The sequence below is a fragment of the Podarcis vaucheri genome (assembly GCF_965113315.1).
Source record: "Podarcis vaucheri genome assembly, chromosome: 9".
NCBI classification, from domain to species: domain Eukaryota; kingdom Metazoa; phylum Chordata; class Lepidosauria; order Squamata; family Lacertidae; genus Podarcis; species Podarcis vaucheri.
In genome coordinates, this window is record NC_138767.1 from 45,837,536 (window position 1) to 45,858,126 (window position 20,591).

Consider the following 20,591-nt stretch of genomic DNA (forward strand, 5'->3'; position numbering starts at 1 on the left):
TATCAGTTAAACATCTGGCTAGTTCAGATGACAACCTTGAGCTAGGTTAAGGTCTAAAACATGGGTAGGCAAACTAAGGCCCGAAGGCCAGATCTGGCCCAATCGCCTTCTAAATTCGGCCCACGGACAGTCTGGGAATCAGCGTGGTTTTACATGAGTGGAATGTGTCCTTTTATTTAAAATGCATCTCTGGGTTATTTGTGGGGCATAGGAATCCATTCATTCCCCCCCCCCCAATATAGTGTGCCCCCTCCCCCTGGGTTTAGTGTACAGTTAGAGAATACCTGAAGAGAGTTAGAGGATTTCATTGATTTGGTTGCTCCCTAAAGTTTTTTTTTTGGGGGGGGGGAGCAGAGGAATCACTGACAGCAGAAACAGCAGGTGGCAGCTTTAGTAGGTCTGCCCCCCCCCCCACAGTAAGTATTGGGATAGAACTATAGAACAGACCTCACTACATCCTGTCTCTGCCCCTGCAGGCCAGGTACATGCAATCCAACAGTTTCAGAGTGATAGGAAAAACGAAGTGGGATAATTATGCCAGAAAACTATTATATCCAATTGAAAATAAGTGGGATGGTCATTGGTCTGTCTGAAACTAACTGGGATGGCATTCAACTCCCCTTAAACATTGTTTCCAAGAATATTCTCTTTCCCTTCTTTCAAGTGCCCCACTTTATCTGATTTATTTTCAGATAAAGTTCTGTCCCTCTCTACTATGGAGCAGAATGTTTTCATACAATGAACTTGATTGGCACATGGCAGCTATATTTTATTAGAACAATTTTGGATGGGAGGTTAAGTCTAAAATAAGGCAATCAATTCCTTAATTTCATTTGTGGCCTGATCTTTTATTAAGAGATAAAACATTTTTCAATAGAAGTATATCTAATACTACATTTTTATAAACAGTATGCATTTTCTAGCCATCTGCTAACCTTTAAAAAAGTCTGATTTTAGGAATGCACCTTAAAATTTACAAATAAATGCAGTTTGATTTCTTTGTTGCTTAACTAAGCAAATGGGTTTTATACTCCAGTTATTCCATGTTATGAGATAATTAATATAAATACTGCTGATATATCAGGGAACTACAGCTGCTTATTCCTACTGCTTGAAATTAATGTTCCATAGAGGCATTCTGTCCATGATTAATGTATCATAAAATTTAAAATGATTTCAATTTAATTATATATTCATAAGAGAGATCTAGTCTTATTGTCTCCATACAATTGTCAAGGCAGCCCTCATTCAGCCATCAAGGCCAAAGAAGATTGTCAAGATTTACAACATGAGGAACTGATGAACTAGGAAAGAAATGAGCCACTCCTTCACCAAGTATAGTTCCCTTCTTTACTTGCTTCTTTCATACACTGGCTTGAGTTTGTGTGAAATCTATTTCTAGAACTTCAACCCACATTTGACAGCAAGTTAGGTCTACTTTGTATGATTCCACTCTGTCACACAGTGCTGCAATGTGTGCCAAGTGGTTGAGCAATTATGCAAAAGTGCTTGCAGTTCATAAAAAGTGGCTGAATAATATAGAGAGGTCCTGAGGGAAAGAATCAGCCTGAGCTGCAGTGCAAAGTTCTGATAGGTGTGGACCCCAAATGTTTTGCACACATTGCCAACACTTTAAAAGACATTCAGACATCAATTCCTTTCTTCATTTATCCCTGCCTCATCTTGCCATCTTAAGCACATCACTTCACCCAGCAAACCAAACTGATACTAAAGTGATATCCTCATCAAGGAGGCTAGAATCAGACTCTTAGTCTGCAAGATAAAGCTAGTCTGCAAAATAAAGCTACACATTTTGGTAATTCCTCTCATAGTGACAGATAGTTTCTTCAGCAAATGGTGCATTTTATAAGCTAATTTCATTTCCCCCAATGCTCCACTACTTGCTGCTTTTAACATATCTCTCTGTGACAAAACACATACTTAAGACAAAAAAGGCAACCCCGTTTGTGCGCACACACACACCTTCATGAAGCCAAAATCCTTAGCCTCGGGTATTGCCTTTTGCCTGGGTTTTACGCAAATGCCATATCTGCTGCTGAGGATCAATGACTTGCAGCTTTGTCCACACCATACAGCCTGATTCTACACATGTTTTCTCAGGTCTCACTGGTATCAAGGGGATTTACGCTTAAGTGTAAATAAGACGGAAGCTTTAGTTATACTCTGATTTAAGACTATGTCTTCACACTGGAGTACTACTGCTTCAAGACCTACTCATTCATAAGCATCAGTTTCTCTGGAATGTCTGGATATCAGAATTCAGCAGTTCCATGGTTTCTTAAGCTGCACTGCATTATGGGATTTATAGTACTTATAGCAAACACATCACAAAGCATTATGGGATTTGTCAAGCTTTCAAATCTGGCTCACAAGGGAACAAAGGGAGCCAAGCCACAACAACTCTCCAAAGTAGTAAAAGTCAACCACCTAGTGCTATTGTAATAGGGCTGTGTGTGTGTGTGTGTGTGTGTGTGTGTGTGTGTGTTACACTGGACTAAATGTGCTCTTGGGAAATATATTCTATATTTGTGTAACTTTTCTGCAGAACAGGGAGACTGCTGAAGTGTCGCCCTGGCCAGGTCTGTTAAGTATCTACTTTGTTATGTAAGCTGGGGCCGATGTCCTGCCACAGAAACTAAACAAATGGTGATTCTTCTAGAAGGGGGCATGCCTTTCTTTCCCCCATTCCTTGGATAAAGATGTTGCCATCAATATGTCTATGTATGGAAGAGAACAAAAGACTGGCAGTCCTGAAACTGAGTCAGCAAGAAATAAGAGGCCTGGGTTACTTTCTGTGATAAATCCAGTGCTAGAGCATTGTGGGTCCCCTAGAAGCCTAAATGTGAAGCAGATGCTCTTGGGGGTGTTGTGAACGTCCATCTCATGCTTAGATTGTATACAGAGAATTTATGTAATGTAAGGTTTTATATCTTCCACAGAAAGAAACCTAAGGTACATGTAGGATCCCTAAAACTTATCAGTACTCAGGGATTGGTAATGGATGGTAACACTATTTTCTAATGGCATTAATACCAGCAACCATTGCATAGACCATGCCATTAATGTTTCCTCAAGAATTGTTAATTATAGTTTCATCCAAAACTGTATTCTGAGTGCAGCTATTAATAATCATAAGATTGACAGTAAAACCATTATACTGCTTACATATTTGAAAACAAATTATTGGCTTCCCTGTTAAAACGTTTTTATATCAAGCCGTTTTAGTGTCACATTGACGAATAATTTTTCCATGGAAAACACACACACATGGACAATGAGCTGCTAGGCAGTAATCTATTCAGCCATAAATTTGCTTGTTATTCATAAAGTATGAAAGATATTTGAACTAACTGGATGTGTTGATTATCAGCTCCATTGCCTTTAGCTGAAAGGAACTGTCAAATGTCATCAACCGTGAGCCTCTTTTCCCATTGCATCTTAGACTAGCAACATCTATTTCCTCTAATAACTGCATCACTACTCTGTACTACTTACAGGATTCATGAAACTGAGACTGATTAAACTGTCAATGATGACATCAGCACTTTGTCAGGAAAAGTCTGAAAATAATCTGTCAGGAGCTGATGCCTGAAGAAATACATGTTTCAACTTTTTTCTGTAATATCCAAGTGTATTTTGATAATGCTGCTAAAGATATCCTCGATTTTTTTCATAATGTAGTGTTTTGCATTCTAATATGATAAAAATCATTTCTTGTTGCCTGTTATGCTAGCTTGTAAGTAATGCAGCAGCTATCATGCAAATAACTCCATACATTTTTGATGTACTGTGGCACAATGCCAATTGCATACAACTTTCATCTCCTTTATGAAAATAGTGTGTAGAAAATCTCTAAAAAGCAAACCCACTACTATAGCAATGTTGCATCAACACCACTGCACAATTTTGTCATGCCTTGACCCCTTGACAAGTTAAAGGGATTTAGTCTCAGAAATGGATAAACAGTACTTTAAATTTGACTACAATGATAAGAATGCATAGACACAGAGGCAAGCACAGAGGGAAGCAAGCATGTAGGTAGTGAATAAGGAACTATAAGAGTCTCATACACCTTGTCTATGAGTTCGACTGTACCACTAACTGCCATGGACATCTTAGTAATCATACACTGCTTGTACAGTTATACAGGAGGCACAATGAAACACAAAACCCATGCACCATCCTATGGTTACTTAAAAAGAAAAAGAAAAAGATGACTTATTAAGATTGAAAGTCCTGCTCCCTCACCCTGACCAACACTTCTGGTTTGGGAAATCAAGCTAGCAAGGTAAACTGCAGTTGAAACAACGAAACAAAAAAGAATACCACTTAAAATACCACTTAAAAGGTAAAGGTAAAGGTACTCCTGCCCGTACGGGCCAGTCGTCTCTGACTCTAGGGTTGTGCACTCATCTCACTTAAGAGGCCGGGAGCCAGCGCTGTCCGACGACACTTCCGGGTCACGTGGCCAGCGTGGCGAAGCTGCTCTGGCGAGCCAGCACCAGCGCAGCACACGGAAATGCCGTTTACCTTCCCGCTATAAAGCGGTACCTATTTATCTACTTGCACTTAGAGGTGCTTTCGAACTGCTAGGTGGGCAGGAGCTGGGACCAAAAGACGGGAGCTCACCCCGCCGCGGGGATTCGAACCGCCGACCATATGATCGGCAAGTCCTAGGCACTGAGGTTTTACCCACAGCGCCACCCGCGTCCCTTACTTAAAAGGTACTTCCAAATAAATTGGTACTTTGCTGGGATTATTTTGAGATGGGGACCATTATTGGGATATAAAAGTCCACCAAACGTTTGCATAGTCCTCAGCTTCCGCTTCTTCCCTCAGCACATATAGGTGATGAGTTTTTCCATAAGCACAATATGTACTGCTGTGAAGACAATTCTCCTTTATTTAATAGCAGTTTCTCATTATGAACAAGGGGAACTTATGTTTTAAGGCTCCCTCCAAACCAGGTAGTGAAAAGTCACGTGTGCAAGGGAAGAATGGAGCATGAGGGCACGTCACTTGTTCCTGGTTTGAGAAACCATGCCTTATTGGACAAAGGTCAATATCCAACTGTGTCATCGGAACAGACTTCTGTGAATCAGGACTTCCCTTGCCTGATAAAAGTCTGCTCCATGTGAATGGGTGCTCTTCCAGGGGAGATTCAGGGGACATTCCATCTCACCAGTGCATTCCACTGCGAAACAGTGGCTATCACCCAGAGAACATATTTAAAGTGAAACATAACCTGATATAACCAGGAAGCTGTTTAACATCTGAATTCTCACTCAGTATTTTTAAGTATTTGTCTCTCTGGCCAGTTTATAGAACATTTGGTGTTATAAACACTGTCTTATGTTTGACAAAATGTTCAGTGAACCCTGACATGACTCTGGTAGTGAACAGGTAGATTCATCACCAGCTGGCTGTGTATTCATGTGTAATCTTTAGCTCTGAGGCTAATTCTCATCCACCAGATAGCCTCTCATGACAAACTTCCAATCCTCAAAAAATGTATTTCTGAATTTACTTGGAAAATATATATCAGCCAGCAAAGAATATTGTATTCTCAATAGCCCATTTGCCTTTGATCCTAGTGATTATCCTGATACACATTACAGTATTCTTTTTAACTTGTGGCAGCCATAGTACAGTGGACTCATGCTGTAAGAGATGATAGGGTGATGGCAAGAGGCATTTACACCATGCATTGCCTTTAGGTTAGCCAGGGAATAGCACAAATGTCACAGCAATGACAGTCTTCCAGAATACTATGTGGTGAGTAAGATCATCCAGTATATTTAAGTGTCAGTCTAACCAGTCTAAGTACTGGTTGCTTATTACATTCTCCCCATCCCCGGATGCTTAGCACCCTAAACTGTATCATTGAATTAATTCTATCAATGTACAGGATTACTTGCATTAAAATAAAAGTTGTGTTGTTGTCTCCTCTCCTTCAGAGCAAAGGCTACTTGGGTTGTGAGATAGTTTGTAAATGAGAAGGAGCCAAACAAACGTATGGATTCAGACAACTATATCTGCTGTTCAGTAGAAAACTTTTCAAAGGCATAAATGTTATTGAAAAATCTGTCCTCTGCACTGCTCTTTTGAAGCTTTCTCATGTTGTATGTTTCCAGTGTTTTAACTGCTTCAAAAGAAAAGAATACAGAAAAATTATTCTGTTTCCTTTTTTGTTTCCAAGCTTTGTAAATTCAGCCTGGGCTTTGTTAAGAGGTGCATGCAGTTTCCCCATTTTTATTTGAAGAAAGGCTGCTTTTAGGAATAAAGTGACTGAGCAAAACAGAATGAATTGTGACCTCTGGGATATCCTTTAAATACATTCCTCCTGAATTCTATAAGGATAACTACTAGGAATGATCAACACCTCCAACGGATAAGATAGGTGAAAATAATGAAATTTCCTGACAAACATAACAGGCACATAAACCTGCTTAAAAGCTTTCATCTGCCCCTAAATCCAGATAAGGGCTAATCCTGCTACAAAGGCAAAAGTATAAAAAGTCTCTAGTGTAATCTCAGAGAAGAACAAACTATTTTGGAAAAAGTTGTTATTTGGTTTTATGGCTGTAGCCTTGGCTTAGTATCCAAGTTAAACCTGACATTACTAGCAAAACAATTTTAAAAAATAAGGATTAACTGAACTATTAGGTTCTAGCTCTGAAGAGTCTTATAGGACAGAACTCCTGCTCAGTATTCCAGCCAGCCAGCCAGCCATGCCCTTAATCCAGGATACTCCAATCCATTTTCCTCCCTCCTCCAGTTTGGGATTTCAGATATTCAGCCAGGCAGCCATACCTGTAACCAGGATATGCATTTCCTTCCTCCCTCCCTCCCTCCCTCTACAGCAGTCAGTATTTCATGCCCTCTGAGCATGCTCAGCCCATATCCAGCTTGCCTGCCTCCATTCAAGAACAATTTTGTATACTTCTGCAAATCTTAGGGTTTCCTCAAGACTGTGTATGACTGCTGTCATTTTGGCTACATAATGATCTATGTTTGGAGAAAGAGCTTGCTACAAATATATAGGATCTGAGACATTGACAGTGAAATATAGCAGTGGTTTGCCATAAAATTTAACACCGAAATCCAAAACCACAGAACCATATCTATTTAATCTCCACAGACCTACACTGACATCTATTTAAAGCAGCTGACCCCATCACTGCTGATTCTGGCAAGGTGAGCAGGGGGTAGGCGGCTCCTGGGTTCAGGAAATAGTGTTTCTGCTGCTCTGGGTGGGATTTTATGGATATGTCTTTTGGGGGTTCCTCTTGATACTGCACTGGCACATGAGGTCCAGGAGGTGTCAGTGGCTTCAAGTGCCCTTTACCAGCTTCAAAAGGGTTGCCAGCTGTGGTGATACCTTGGTAGTGATGGCTTAGGTATGGTGATCCCTGTACTGGTAGCTTTTTAGTTTGACTACATCTTCCAGTTGAGTTACAACTGGTCTGGACTTCAAAAAATGACCTGTAACCTCAAATTAGTACAGAACTTAGCTGCTAGAATTTTGATGGGCACATCCAAAGTTGTTCATATCACACATATTTCAAAAGATCTACACGGGTTGTCTATTCACTTCCAAACCTAATTTGAACTTTAAACTGGATTTAAAAATCCAAAAAGTCTTGGGATCTGAATATTTTATGGAGCATATTACACCAGGTTGTTCATGTCTTCAGTTCTTCTGCAGACACCCTGCAGACATGTGCTATGTTTTGTAAATATACATGTTTCTACAGGGAAGAAAGCCTTTTCTGCAGTGGCCTTGACTTTGAAATACTGATGAAGTATACAGACATTGCAAGCTTTTAGGGATCAGTGAAGTTTTTCATATTTGCCCAGGAATGTTATCATTTTAGATTATTTTGCTTTGTTTCAGTTTGCTCTTTAGTTGCTTGGATTTTAATTTGTCTTTGTTTGGTATCTTGTTATGTTTATTTGTTGGCTTTATGTTGTATTTATATGTTGCAAATTAGTTTTTATTCCAACTTTTCTACACTGTCTGGCATATTTTGAAGAAGTGTGGTTTAACAAATATTTTAACTCAAGTTACCATTTACAGAGCTTTCAAACCACTTCAAGATCTTTCATCAGTATGCATCAGTCAATATATGGAAACAACAATAATAAACACAATAAAACCAATTACACCATTTGCAGTTAAAGCAAACAGTTTTAATATTCTATAATTTATTTAAGATTCCAGTTATATGAAATACTGCACCTCAAATTTTTTTACAGAGCTAGCTAAGTATATCATGGGACCAGAAAGGTTGGAACAATTTCTCTGTGAGAAAAGGCTACATTGTTTGGGGCATTTGAGTTTAGAGAGAAAAAAAGACATGCAAGAAGGTACCGTGACAGAGGTTTATATAATTATGTGTGGTTATTTATAGAAAAAATGAATAGACGTTTGTTGTTGTTCCTTTCTCATAATCTTAGAACTCAGGGTCATCTACGTAAGCAAAATGCTGAAAAACTCAGGACATACATACAAAAGAAAATACTTCTTCACATAGGACATAGTAAAACAATGGGATCACGACCACAGCATGTGGTGGTGGAAACAAACAAGATAGTTTTAAAAGAGAAGAAGAAGAAGAGTTTGGATTCGATATCCCGCTTTATCACTACCCTAGGGAGTCTCAAAGCGGCTAACATTCTCCTTTCCCTTTCTCCCCCACAACAAACACTCTGTGAGGTGAGTGGGGCTGAGAGACTTCAAAGAAGTGTGACTAGCCCAAGGTCACCCAGCAGCTGCATGTGGAGGAGCGGAGACACGAACCCGGTTCCCCAGATTACGAGTCTATTGCTCTTAACCACTATACCACACTGACTCTCATAAGAGGATCATAAAAATTCATGGATCATACGGAATAAGAAAAAAGAAAACATGACGCCATTACAGCTTTCAGTGTATAGCAATCTTGGGCATGAATGGGAAACAACATTTGTATACAGATGTACTGTAATAATAAAACTATTATTGCATAATCAATTTAATTTTATATATCATATTACATTTCTTCTATTTAAAACAATAATGATTTAAATTTTAAAAATAGGTATTGCTAAAATGATTGTCCCAGTGTCTTAATAAAATTATATGTTTGATGTAAGAATCACAAAGCCAATAAAAGTGCTAATTAAAACAATAGCACTCTCCATTACAGAATTATCATGCAGAAAATGAGATACAAGGTAGTTAAGCTACTAAGAAATAAGAAATTGTTAATTACTACTATAGTCCAGAATCTGATTATCAAGATCATAAAACATAGAAGTGGGATGCTGTGAAAAGCTATAATTTAAAAATAGAGTAATGGAATGAATACATTAAAAGCCACCAGTCCTGAACAAAAGCTCATGTGCAGTTTGCATCAGTACAAAGTCACAGTGCCAAACACCTTTTATCCCCAATATTAAAAATTAAGTACAATATAAAAATAAAAACTTGCAGACTACTTGAAAACAGGAAAATGTAATGAATTGTATTACGGAATACAAATTACTTTATGTGCCAAAAATTGACACAAACACAATATCTATTGTTAATATTATATGTATTTTATATTCTGCTAGTATTAATAATAATTACTAATAACAATAAAACATAATTAAATGCAAAACATTTATTCTCACCAATGCAAGAAGACTCCCAGACAATACAATGGGACACAACTGTTGATCAACATAAATTGAGATTGAACAAAATTTTGTAGGCAAGGGGTGGGGGGAACCTGCAGCGCTCTGCTTAATTTCATGTGGTGACATGGAGCAAAAAGTGCAGGGGTGGGGGGAGAGAGTGGGATTAATGCTGTGGGAATGCAACCCCAGAAAGGGAAGAAGGGTTCCTCACCCTTGTTGGATGCTAATGAAAAGGTATGCTTCACAGCTGCATTGTGTATTAGATAGATAATCATAATTTCAAATCTGCTACACATTGCAACATTCCTGAACTAATAGTTTACAATGAGACTTGTAAGGGCCCAATTTGAATTAAATGTCAGAATTCATTTGTCTATAAAGTATTAACGCCACATAAATGATGCCGATAGGTGCACTAGGATTGCAAAGGTCTGGCTCTCTCTGTGGAAATTTCACACTGACCTAGTTTTGTTGTTGCTGTTGTTGTTGTTGTTGTTTTTTACTGGTTTGATTGAACCAGAAATTCACCTTTTAAACTTGGACTGACACATCAGTCTATAATCTTTTTAAAAAATAGTACTTTATTGAACAATCAGCATCGACCTACACAACCACACAATATAATACAATATATACAAACTATATACTGTATTTTTCGTCCCATAAGACGCTCCGTCCCATAGGATGCACCTAGTTTTTTTGGGGGGAAATAAAGGGAAAAAATTTTTCCTTTATTTCCCCCCCCCAAAAAAAAAAAACAGGTCGGGGAAACCGAACCAGGTCGAGGAACAGCGGGATGGCGGCGCTGCGCCTCCCTGCTGTGGCCAGAGATTGTGGGGATGGCCGATGTCTGTCCGGCGCGCGGGGCGCTCTGCTTCAGGGTGCCCTGCACGCCGGGTGGCAGGCTGCTATCCGCAGCGTGGGGAGCCCTGCGGGGAACTCCTGCAGGGCTCCCCATGCTGTGGATGTCTGCCCGGTGCGAGGGGCACTCTGCTTTAGGGCGCCCCTCGTGCAGGGCGGCAGGCTGCTATCCGCAGCATGGGGAGCCCTGCAGGGAACTCCTGCAGGGCTCCCCACACTGCGGATGTCTGCCCGGTGCGAGGGGCGCTCTGCTTCAGGACGCTCCTTGCGCCAGGTGGCAGGCTGCTATGCCTAGGCTGCGGATGTGTTCCTGAAGCGCCTGGCGCTCTGCTTTCAGCGCACCCGGCGCTCCGGGAAGCAGCGCCCCTTCAGCGAAGCGGGAGGAGAAATAGAAGGGGCCCCGTTTCTCCTCCCGCTTCACTGAAGGGGTGCTGCACAGAGAGGGAGAGCTGCACAGAGCTCCTTCAGCAAAGTGGGAGGAGAAACGGAGCCCCTTCCATTTCTCCTCCCGCTTTGCTGGAGAGGCACTGTGCAGAGAGGGAGAGAATTTTTTCTCTCCTGTTCTCCTCCTCTAAAACTAGGTGTGTCTTGTGGTCGGGTGCGTCTTATAGAGCGAAGAATACGGTAGCTGCCCTGACAAGACTGTTTATTTGTGAGAAAATAAACAGGGAGGAATGCAGCTCATTTCAGGATAAAGTTTTTTTAAATTCTCTTTCTTTTTAGCAAATTATCAGCTATTTATCTCTAACCATTTCTTTACAAATGACAAGAAGACTGCAGTTAATTGTAAAGGTTAATGTGGCATAAGGCTGTGGAACAGGTTGGACACATTTTCAGAAGTAATTCTACTATAATTAGAGCTGTCACATTTATTGAGCAAAGCTGAACAGCCAGCAGAGACAAGGTTTGCATCATCCTTCACGTTTCTTTTTCTCTCAGATATTCTGAAAAAGAAAGAAACTAGAAAAAGCAGCAGTTTAGAAAAAGGATATAACATCTTAGCAAAGCAAACACATTGCTAAACATATATCTTACAGTTCCAATCCCTTTGCAAAACTGTTTAAAAACTACTGTGTAGTGAGCAACAAATACTGTAATCAATGAACAGAAATTCTGCCTTTGCTTGAACATTGGTTTTCTGTTTTAGGTATATAGTAGCAGAATGCTTCATTTAAAAGGTTTTTGTTTTAAAAAGGAACTGTCAATCTAGAAAACCACAACTTATATGGAAATGCACACATAAATATAATTGCTCCCTCGCTCCTTATAAAGCAACATTACAATTTCTGTACTTAGGAAATTAGGGAAATATTAGTATATTGGGGAAAAAACAGTGACTACCAGCTATACAGCAAAACATCTTTTCAACCAATAAGGAGCATGCATTCTCCACCCCCACCCCACTTCAATAAACCAAAGAGCCTAGAAGATGGAGAGAATTTCAGTACCCTAAACATGCACAAGCTGAAGGTGATGGTGCCTGCCAGGTTCTAAAAACTCTTAATGAAACATTGGCCCTATCCCAGATTTGATCCAGGATTGGATCCGGGTCGGGCAATGCCTGGGTAAGCTGGATCAGAGGGGTGTGTTTGTGTGTCACAGTCCTAACTATTACACAATAGCCCAGGTATGTTTCTTTTACATTGTATATATAAAAGAAGGAATTTCCATGCAATTTAAGGAACAAATATATCTGCATAAATATGAGTGTTAACAACATAAATTAGACAAAATAGGAAGTAAAATCTTCAATGAATACAGTCAGTGTCGTACACATAAATGGTTAAGATGGTGATTAAGATACCACTTTGGATAATAAAATTAAACTACAAACTGGGGGACTGACGTTACAAGCTCCAGCATGTATATTGGTTTGTATTTTTCAGACTGCACTGCTGACCTACTCAACATAGGTTTCAGCCAGAGGTCGACAAATTTTGTCTGAGCTTGAAAGCCAACAATTACTTCTTCTAGTCATTTTGAGTATAATAAAAATGTTCCCTTTCCAGTGAGGAAGTACAGCCTACTCTGCCACATAGAAATAGGCACTTACAGAACAGATGGCATCAGTCCCTATACTCATCACTGCATATCCCCAACTTTCTAGCCTTCAATGCTACCCATACTTTCCTAGCAAGAATTCTATGTTCCGGAATATTCACACTTGCAGGATATACATGGAATGATCTACAAATTAGAGCAAAACCCAAAATGGTGGTACAGTTGTACCTTGGTTGCAGAGCACCTTGGAACTTGTACATTTCAGCTCCCAAATGATCGAAAACTGGAAGGGAGTGTTCTGGTTTTTGAATGATTTACAGAAGCCAAACATCTGGCGTGGCTTCTGATTGGCTGCAGGAGCTTCCTACAGCCAATCAGGAGCCACACTTTGGTTTCCAAAGGTTTTGGAAGTCAAACAAACTTCCAGAATGGATTCTGTTCAACTTCCAAGGTACAGCTGTATATAGAGTGCAGCTAGTTATCTATTGCATGCCCTGAACCCCCGCTGGGATAGCCTGAATATACAAACACAAATTGAGTTACTACAAAATATTGTTAAACTGTACCCTCCAAAATGGCTATGGTGCAGGCAGAAGAAGAAGAAGAAGAAGAAGAAGAAGAAGAAGAAGAATTCATATTATATGGGTGATTAGCATGGAGGCTGATAGATAAGTGAAATGTCCAAACCCAGTCACTAAGTGCACAATAGAAATCTTTTGTTTCAATTGCAATTTTTAAAGGAATAATAATAATCTCTGGGCAGCTCCCAACAGAATATTAAAAACATCAAACATTAAAACATCAAATATTAAAAACTTCCGTAAATAGGGCTGTCTTCAGATGTCTTCTAAAAGTCAGATAGTTGTTTATTTCCTTGACATCTGAAGGAATATCAAAGTGTGCTGAAATTCTTTAAAAAGCTCTATTTTAGAGCCAGTTGACAATGAACCTCAGCTCTACAGTTCATGTAAGTAATTGTGCAGAGAATTGTCTACAAGTACTGTCTCCCAGAGCACTATTTCCCCAATCCTCAAAGTATGGCTAATTAGTAGAACAAACATCATCAGAAGCCTCAATCACAGATCTCCTATATCAAATCTGAATACAAAACCCCTGGAGTGTTCAGGGTTTGGTCTTTATAAACATGTCCAGTTTTATGTCAAACCCAGTGTTAGTAGAAAGGTATGCAAAATCATTAAAGAAACAGCAGTGTACTATCATGTATTTTTTGTAAACTACCTTAAAACAAAGAGTCACAATGCTTTTCCACATGCATGGGTATAAGTGAAGAAATCATCATTGACAGACCTAATATAAGTGCCAGTACTTACCCCTTCTATTATTTCTGCCTTCACTTGTGGATTTATCTGAAGGGCAAGGGCAATGTCCTTCGCATTTCACTGAGATCTGTTTTCCTAAGACGCAGGCTTGATATTCTAGTTTGCACTGCAATAGAGAGAGAATGACAATCTTCAGTGTAAGCATCATTTACATTTTTTGTAAATTCTAGTCCACTGAGTATTTTGAAAGAGATTAGGGTTACCCGTTTTGTCACTTTCTATTTGTGATTACAAAGGACTACAAAAGCCACCCATCCTAAAATGTTGTAGGGTCACACTCTGAATGGATAGTGTTGATAAGTGCTGTAATTCATTAAAAGCCATGATGTAGAAAAATAGGACATCTTTACAAAAGCAGGTGTGCAGAACCTGTGACCCTCTATGTTGCTGAACCTCAACTCTCATCATCCCTATTGGGCAACGTTGACTGGGGCTGATGAGATTTGGGAGTCTAGCAATATCTGGAAGACCACAGATTCCCCATCTCGGTGCTAAAAAATATGTGCCTTTGACTAAAGACGACTCTGCAGCCTTAGTAACTAATTTTTTTACAAAACAAAGAATGGCTGATGCCACACTGGACCGTGCGTATGAACCCTGTTTGTATTTGCTTTGGCATATTTCTTGCCACCCTTCAGCTGACTTGATTGTTTTCTACTATGACCCCATAGTATGCATTTAAATAGTTCTTTCCAGCACCCACAAGTGCCACACATGGGTAATCTCAATTATTCCTACAATAACCCTGTAAGGCAAATGTCAGGGGATGGGTAGCTGCTTGTGCTTAAAATAGTGCCCCTTCAGAGTTTGTGCGACCCCACAAACCTCTGTGTGTGACAGAGCTCCTCAGACATGTCTGCTCTAGTCACTAGTAGAGTCTGACAGTGGCTGTCTGCGGAAGCGCTTCCAGCAAAGAAGTTCCTTAACGGAAACGCGTCTCCTGGACTCACGACGTGGCAGCTTCCGGCGAAGTATGGGTCTCCCTGCAGTTGCTTCTGACACCTCCCCGCTATTTTCGCTCGAAGTGTCTCTCACCCCTTTCTCTCCCCTGCTGCTTCCTGCCTGGGCTGCTGCGTCTCTCTCAGCATTACTGAGATCCTCCTCCAGAGACCCCGCGCTCCCCCTGCTGGTCCCTGCTTTGGCTGTTGACTCTCTCCCAGTCTCTGGGAGCCTTACCACTTCCCTTTCCTCCGATGTCAGTTCCCTGACATCCACCTCCCCTCCAGGGCCCCCCTCTCCCCCGCCCCTACTTTCTCCTCTGGGCGGTGAGGAGCTGAAACCCCTAAAAGAATCCTCTTCATCTTCAGACGTCTCAAACAATTCCCTCCATCGGTCTTCGTTCCGACTCGCTGAATCCTCCTCCACCTCGGAATCAGCGAACCCCTCCAACTCTTCTTCGTCGTCGGTGGTGGCGAAGTATTCCCTCCGGAACCTCGCCACTGGCTGGGGTTTTCTAGGGAATCTCTGATGAAAAGTTTCAATCAAAACCTCGTCATCTACATCCTCTGCCCTGACCCAGGTGTTTTCCGACTCCGGCTCCCCTTCCCACATTACCAAATACTCTACTTGCTCTCCCCTCCACCTAGAATCGAGAATCTCCGCTACATGGTAGCTGTGTTCTTTTTCCTCCATAGCTGGTCCCCTATTGACCCTCCCCTCTCTGTCCCCTATATACGGTGACAGCAATGATCTGTGGAACACTGGGTGCAACTTCATGTGGTTCGGTAACCGGAGTCTGAAAGCCACTGGGTTGACCTGTTGCGTGACTTCAAATGGGCCCAGTCTTTTGGGTCTTAACTTCTTACAACCTCCTTTAAATGGTAACCCTTGGGTGGACAGCCACACCTGGTCCCCCACCCTAATGCTTTCCCCTTCCCTTCTGGTTTTGTCTGCCTGCCTCTTATATTCCTCCTTCGCCCTGTTTAAATTAAGCTGGAGCTGGCGATGGATCGCTTCCATTTCTTCAACGAACTGTTCTGCGGCAGGAACGCTCCAGTTCTCCCCCTCCCCCCCTGGGAAGGCTCGGGGATGACACCCGTGATTGGCCAAAAAAGGGCTCATCCCCGTGGACACGTTCTCTGCATTGTTATAGGCAAATTCTGCCAACGCCAGCTTCTCCACCCAATCATTCTCTCTGTCATTCACATAACACCTCAAATATTGCTGGAGGACACCATTAGCTCTTTCCGCCTGCCCATTGGTTTCTGGATGACGGGCAGTGGAAAAATTCACCTCTACATGCAATAAGCTCATGAGCTTCCTCCAGAACCTGGAAGTAAATTGTTTCCCTCGGTCCGAAACCACCCTCAAGGGGGCACCATGCAACCTAAACACATTTTCCACAAACAATCTAGCGGTTTCTTCTGCTGTGACCGCATGTGAGCAGGCTATAAAGTGGGCCATCTTGGTTAACAGGTCTACCACAACCATAATGGCTGTCTTCCCTTTGGACCTGGGCAGATCAGTCATGAAATCTATTGCCACTGCCTCCCATGGTCTTTCCGGCGTGGGTAGTGGTTCTAATAAACCTGCCGGTGCCCGCCTCTCCCCCTTGGCTCGTTGACATCGGTCACACCCTCTCACATATTCACGCACATCTTCCCTGACCTTGGGCCACCAGAATTCCCTGGTAACCAGCCACATGGTTTTGTGTTGCCCAAAATGCCCTGCTGTGGGGCTATCGTGCAGTTGCTTGAGTACCTTTTCCCTCAATTCCCCTTCCGGTATGTATAACGCTCCCTTGTAATACAACGCCCCGTTTCTCTCCTCAAAACCCCCGGGTTTGTCTCCCTCCCTCCTGAGACCCCTGAGTTTGTCCTGGGCGTATTCATCCTGCACCGTTCCCTCTATCAGTTCCCTTTGCCCCACCAAAGCCGCCCCACACACCCAGCGGTCCTCGGGAATAACATGGGTCTCTTCGGGTGCACCCTCTCCCTCCAAATATTCAGGTTTGCGTGAGAGAGCGTCCGCCCTAACGTTCTCCGGGCCTGGTACGTAACAAATCTCAAAGTTAAATTTGGAGAACTCCTGGGCCCATCTCAACTGCCGTTGGTTGAGCACTCGCGCAGTTCTCCAATACTCTAGATTCTTATGGTCCGTGCACACTTGCACCTTCTGTTGTGCACCAATTAGTAGGTGCCTCCATCTCCGGAAGGCCTCATAAATAGCAAGAAGTTCCCGGTCATGCACCGTGTAGTTTCTCTCAGATTTGTTCAGCTTTCGCGAAAAGAAGGCACACGGTCGCCACTCTGACCCCTCCTTCCCCGGCTGCAGAAGAAGCACCGCCCCTATGGCTCTGTCAGAGGAGTCTGTTTCGACCCTCAGCTTTTTTTGTAAATCCACATGTAGAAGTTGTTCGTCAGAGGCGAAGGCCCTTTTCAGTTCCTCAAACGCTCGCTCCGCCTCCCCCGTCCAAACAAACTTCTTTTTGCTGCTGAGACAGTCCGTGATGGGCGCCGTCAGGTGGGCCCAGTTTCGGATGAACTTACGATAAAAGTTTCCAAACCCTAGGAACCTCTGCACATCCTTCTTGGTCTTGGGTGTTTTCCATTCCAGCACCGCTTGAACCTTGCCGGGGTCCATGGCCAACCCCTTGTCTGACAAGCGGTACCCCAGGAATTCCACCTCCTTGGTATGAAACTGACACTTTTCCAGTTTCACCCACAGTCTGTTGGCTTGCAGCCTGCTCAACACTTCTCTGACGTCTCTCACATGTTGCTCCTCATTCTCCGAATACACCAACACGTCATCTAAGAAGGCCACGCAATTCTTGTAGAGCAAAGGCCCCAGTACATGGTTCATAAAGGCTTGAAAACACGCGGAGCCTGTTTGTAATCCAAAAGGCATAACGAGGTATTCAAATGCCCCCAAAGGGGTGAACATGGTGGTCTTCCATTCATCCCCTTTCCTTATACGTATCAGGTTGTACGCCCCCCTTAGGTCCAGCTTTGTAAAAATCTTTCCTTTCCGCACCCTGGTCAAAATATCATCAATCCTGGGCATAGGAAAAGCCGCCGGCTCTGTCACTGCATTTAGGGCCCGAAAGTCACATACCAGCCTCGGCTTGTCCGTGTTTTTTTTATCCACAAAAAACACTGGGCTACCCCCCGCTGCCTTGGACTCTCTGATGAAGCCTCTCTTCAGGTTCTTGTCAATGAACGCTCGCAACTCCTGCATCTCCCTGTCTGACATGGCATACAACTTGCCTACAGGAAGCTGTGCTCCAGGGAGTAAATTGATCTGGCAATCAAAGGGCCTATGCGGGGGTAGTTGGTCCGCTTCCTTCTCGCTGAACACGTCGCTGAGATCAGCATACTGTGGTGGCACCTTCCCCTTCTCCATCACTTCCGTCCCTGCTAGGGTGGCTTGGGCCCCTGCTGACCCCTTTTCCGCCCTGCAGTGTTCTAAGCAGTGTGCGGAACCGAAGGAAACCACTCTTTGATGCCAGCCCACCAGCGGATCATGTAGGGCTAGCCAGCTCATTCCCAAAATAATGGGAGCGCCTCCCAAGGTGGCCACATTAAACGCTATCAGTTCTGTGTGCCTTGCCACCCTCATTATCATTGGGACGGTCTGCAAGCTGACGCCTCCTCCCAACAGTTCCCTGCCATCAATCGTGGTCACCTGCAGGGGGTTGCTTAAAGGGATAGTCTGTATCTGGTGCTCAGCAGCAAACTCCTTGCTCATGAAATTGCAGGAGCTGCCTGAGTCCAACAGCGCCTTTATTTTTAGGGGGTGTCCATTTTGCAGCTCTAGCGACACTTCAATCACTAGAGCAGGTCGAGGAGCTTCTGGCACTGGCACTTGGGGAAGGGGCACTTTCACTGCTCTTTGGCCTGGCTGCAGTGCCCTGCTGGCAACCAGGCGTTGGCTTTTACCTGCTCCGTTTCTCCCTGCTCTTCCCCCTCAACAGCTCCCACCATCCCTTGCCATTCCTTCCTCTGGGGGCAGACTCTGGCAAAGTGGCCTGGCTGTTGGCAGAGATAGCATTTCCGGGCTCCCTTTCCCTCCTTCTTCGCCCCCTCACTGGGCTTTGAAACTGCGCGCGCGCGGGCTGTTCCGATTTCCATCGGCTCTGCCGGCGGGAAAGCTGGCTCAGGAATGTCTGGAATGCGTAACTCCTTCCAACGTTCCCCTCTCCCTTCCCGCCTCTCCAAGGCTCTTGCCTCCTGGCGCGCTCCAATGGTCAGCGCAGATTTGGTCAGCTGATCCATTGACCCCGCCCTGGGGCTCCTGGCCAGCTCGTCTTTCACAGCTGAAGAAAGACCTTCTTCAAATAACATCTGAATGGGGGCTGCCGATAAATCCCACCCCAATCTGTGAATCAGCATGGTAAATTCAGTCCAGTACTCACGGACAGATCTGCTTCCCTGCTTGCAAGCCATTAGCTGTCTGCGTACCGCCCCTTCCTCAATATCGCTGGAAAACATGATATCCATTGCACGAAAGAATTTCATAGTGTCCTTTAGGATATCGTTGTGCGTTGCCATCAGGGGTCGAACCCAGTCCCGCGCCCCCTTCTCAAGATGCCCAATTACGAACGCAACTCGCGATTCCTCATCAGGGAACTCATCAAACTGCACATTCAGAGCATATTGCATCTCAGTCCTAAAGGCATGGTAATCCTTGGGGTCCCCCCCAAACTTCTGCACCAATCCTGGTACCTTTCTGGGGAACTGAGTGGTTCTCCCCTTTTTGTCAGCATCCTGAGCCCTTCTCTCCTCGAGCCTCGCCGTCTGCAGCGCAAGTTGGACCTCCAGAGCTTGATACCTTTCTTCCAAGCTTGGACCAGCTCCAACCCCTGCGTCTCCGGTTCCGACTGGGTTGCTCATGATGCTTTCTCCTGCACAGGCAGCGTACAGAGACTGTCAGACTGCTGTCAGGGGATGGGTAGCTGCTTGTGCTTAAAATAGTGCCCCTTCAGAGTTTGTGCGACCCCACAAACCTCTGTGTGTGACAGAGCTCCTCAGACATGTCTGCTCTAGTCACTAGTAGAGTCTGACAGTGGCTGTCTGCGGAAGCGCTTCCAGCAAAGAAGTTCCTTAACGGAAACGCGTCTCCTGGACTCACGACGTGGCAGCTTCCGGCGAAGTATGGGTCTCCCTGCAGTTGCTTCTGACACCTCCCCGCTATTTTCGCTCGAAGTGTCTCTCACCCCTTTCTCTCCCCTGCTGCTTCCTGCCTGGGCTGCTGCGTCTCTCTCAGCATTACTGAGATCCTCCTCCAGAGACCCCGCGCTCCCCCTGCTGGTCCCTGCTTTGGCTGTTGACTCTCTCCCAGTCTCTGGGAGCCTTACCACTTCCCTTTCCTCCGATGTCAGTTCCCTGACATCCAATCAGCAATAGCCTATACTGCAGATGGGGTTGGGGGCTCAGAAGGTGTAGTTTGCCTAAGGTCACTGAATAGGTTCATGGCAGAGCTAAGAATTAAATCTGAAACTGTTAGTTCACAGCTTACTTTCTTAGCTACAAGAAAGGGGAAAGTTTAGGAAGCAAGGTGGTCAGAAAGCATTCTTATCCTGTCATTCGGCATTAGTGTGTTCTAAACTGTGATGCATTTGAGAACTCTTTCATTTCCAGGCTAATGTTAACAGTTAAAAGCATATTGTATATGTTAAGTATATTGGATAATATCTAATTGTGAATGTTTGTGAGCAGAACAGATTTGTGCAACAAGAACAAGAACAAGAACAACAACAACAAC

General features: G+C 43.4%; 1 protein-coding gene across 2 annotated transcripts in view; it reads right to left on the reverse strand.

Annotated features, from left to right (window-relative positions):
- SPOCK3 (SPARC (osteonectin), cwcv and kazal like domains proteoglycan 3) overlaps positions 1-20,591 on the reverse strand; it is a 132,409-nt gene that overhangs the window by 17,512 nt on the left and 94,306 nt on the right. For both annotated transcript variants that reach the window (XM_082237245.1, XM_082237246.1), the window contains one exon: positions 13,881-13,995. In XM_082237245.1, coding sequence (XP_082093371.1) covers positions 13,881-13,995 — 115 coding nt within the window. The remainder of the gene's footprint in view (positions 1-13,880; positions 13,996-20,591) is intronic.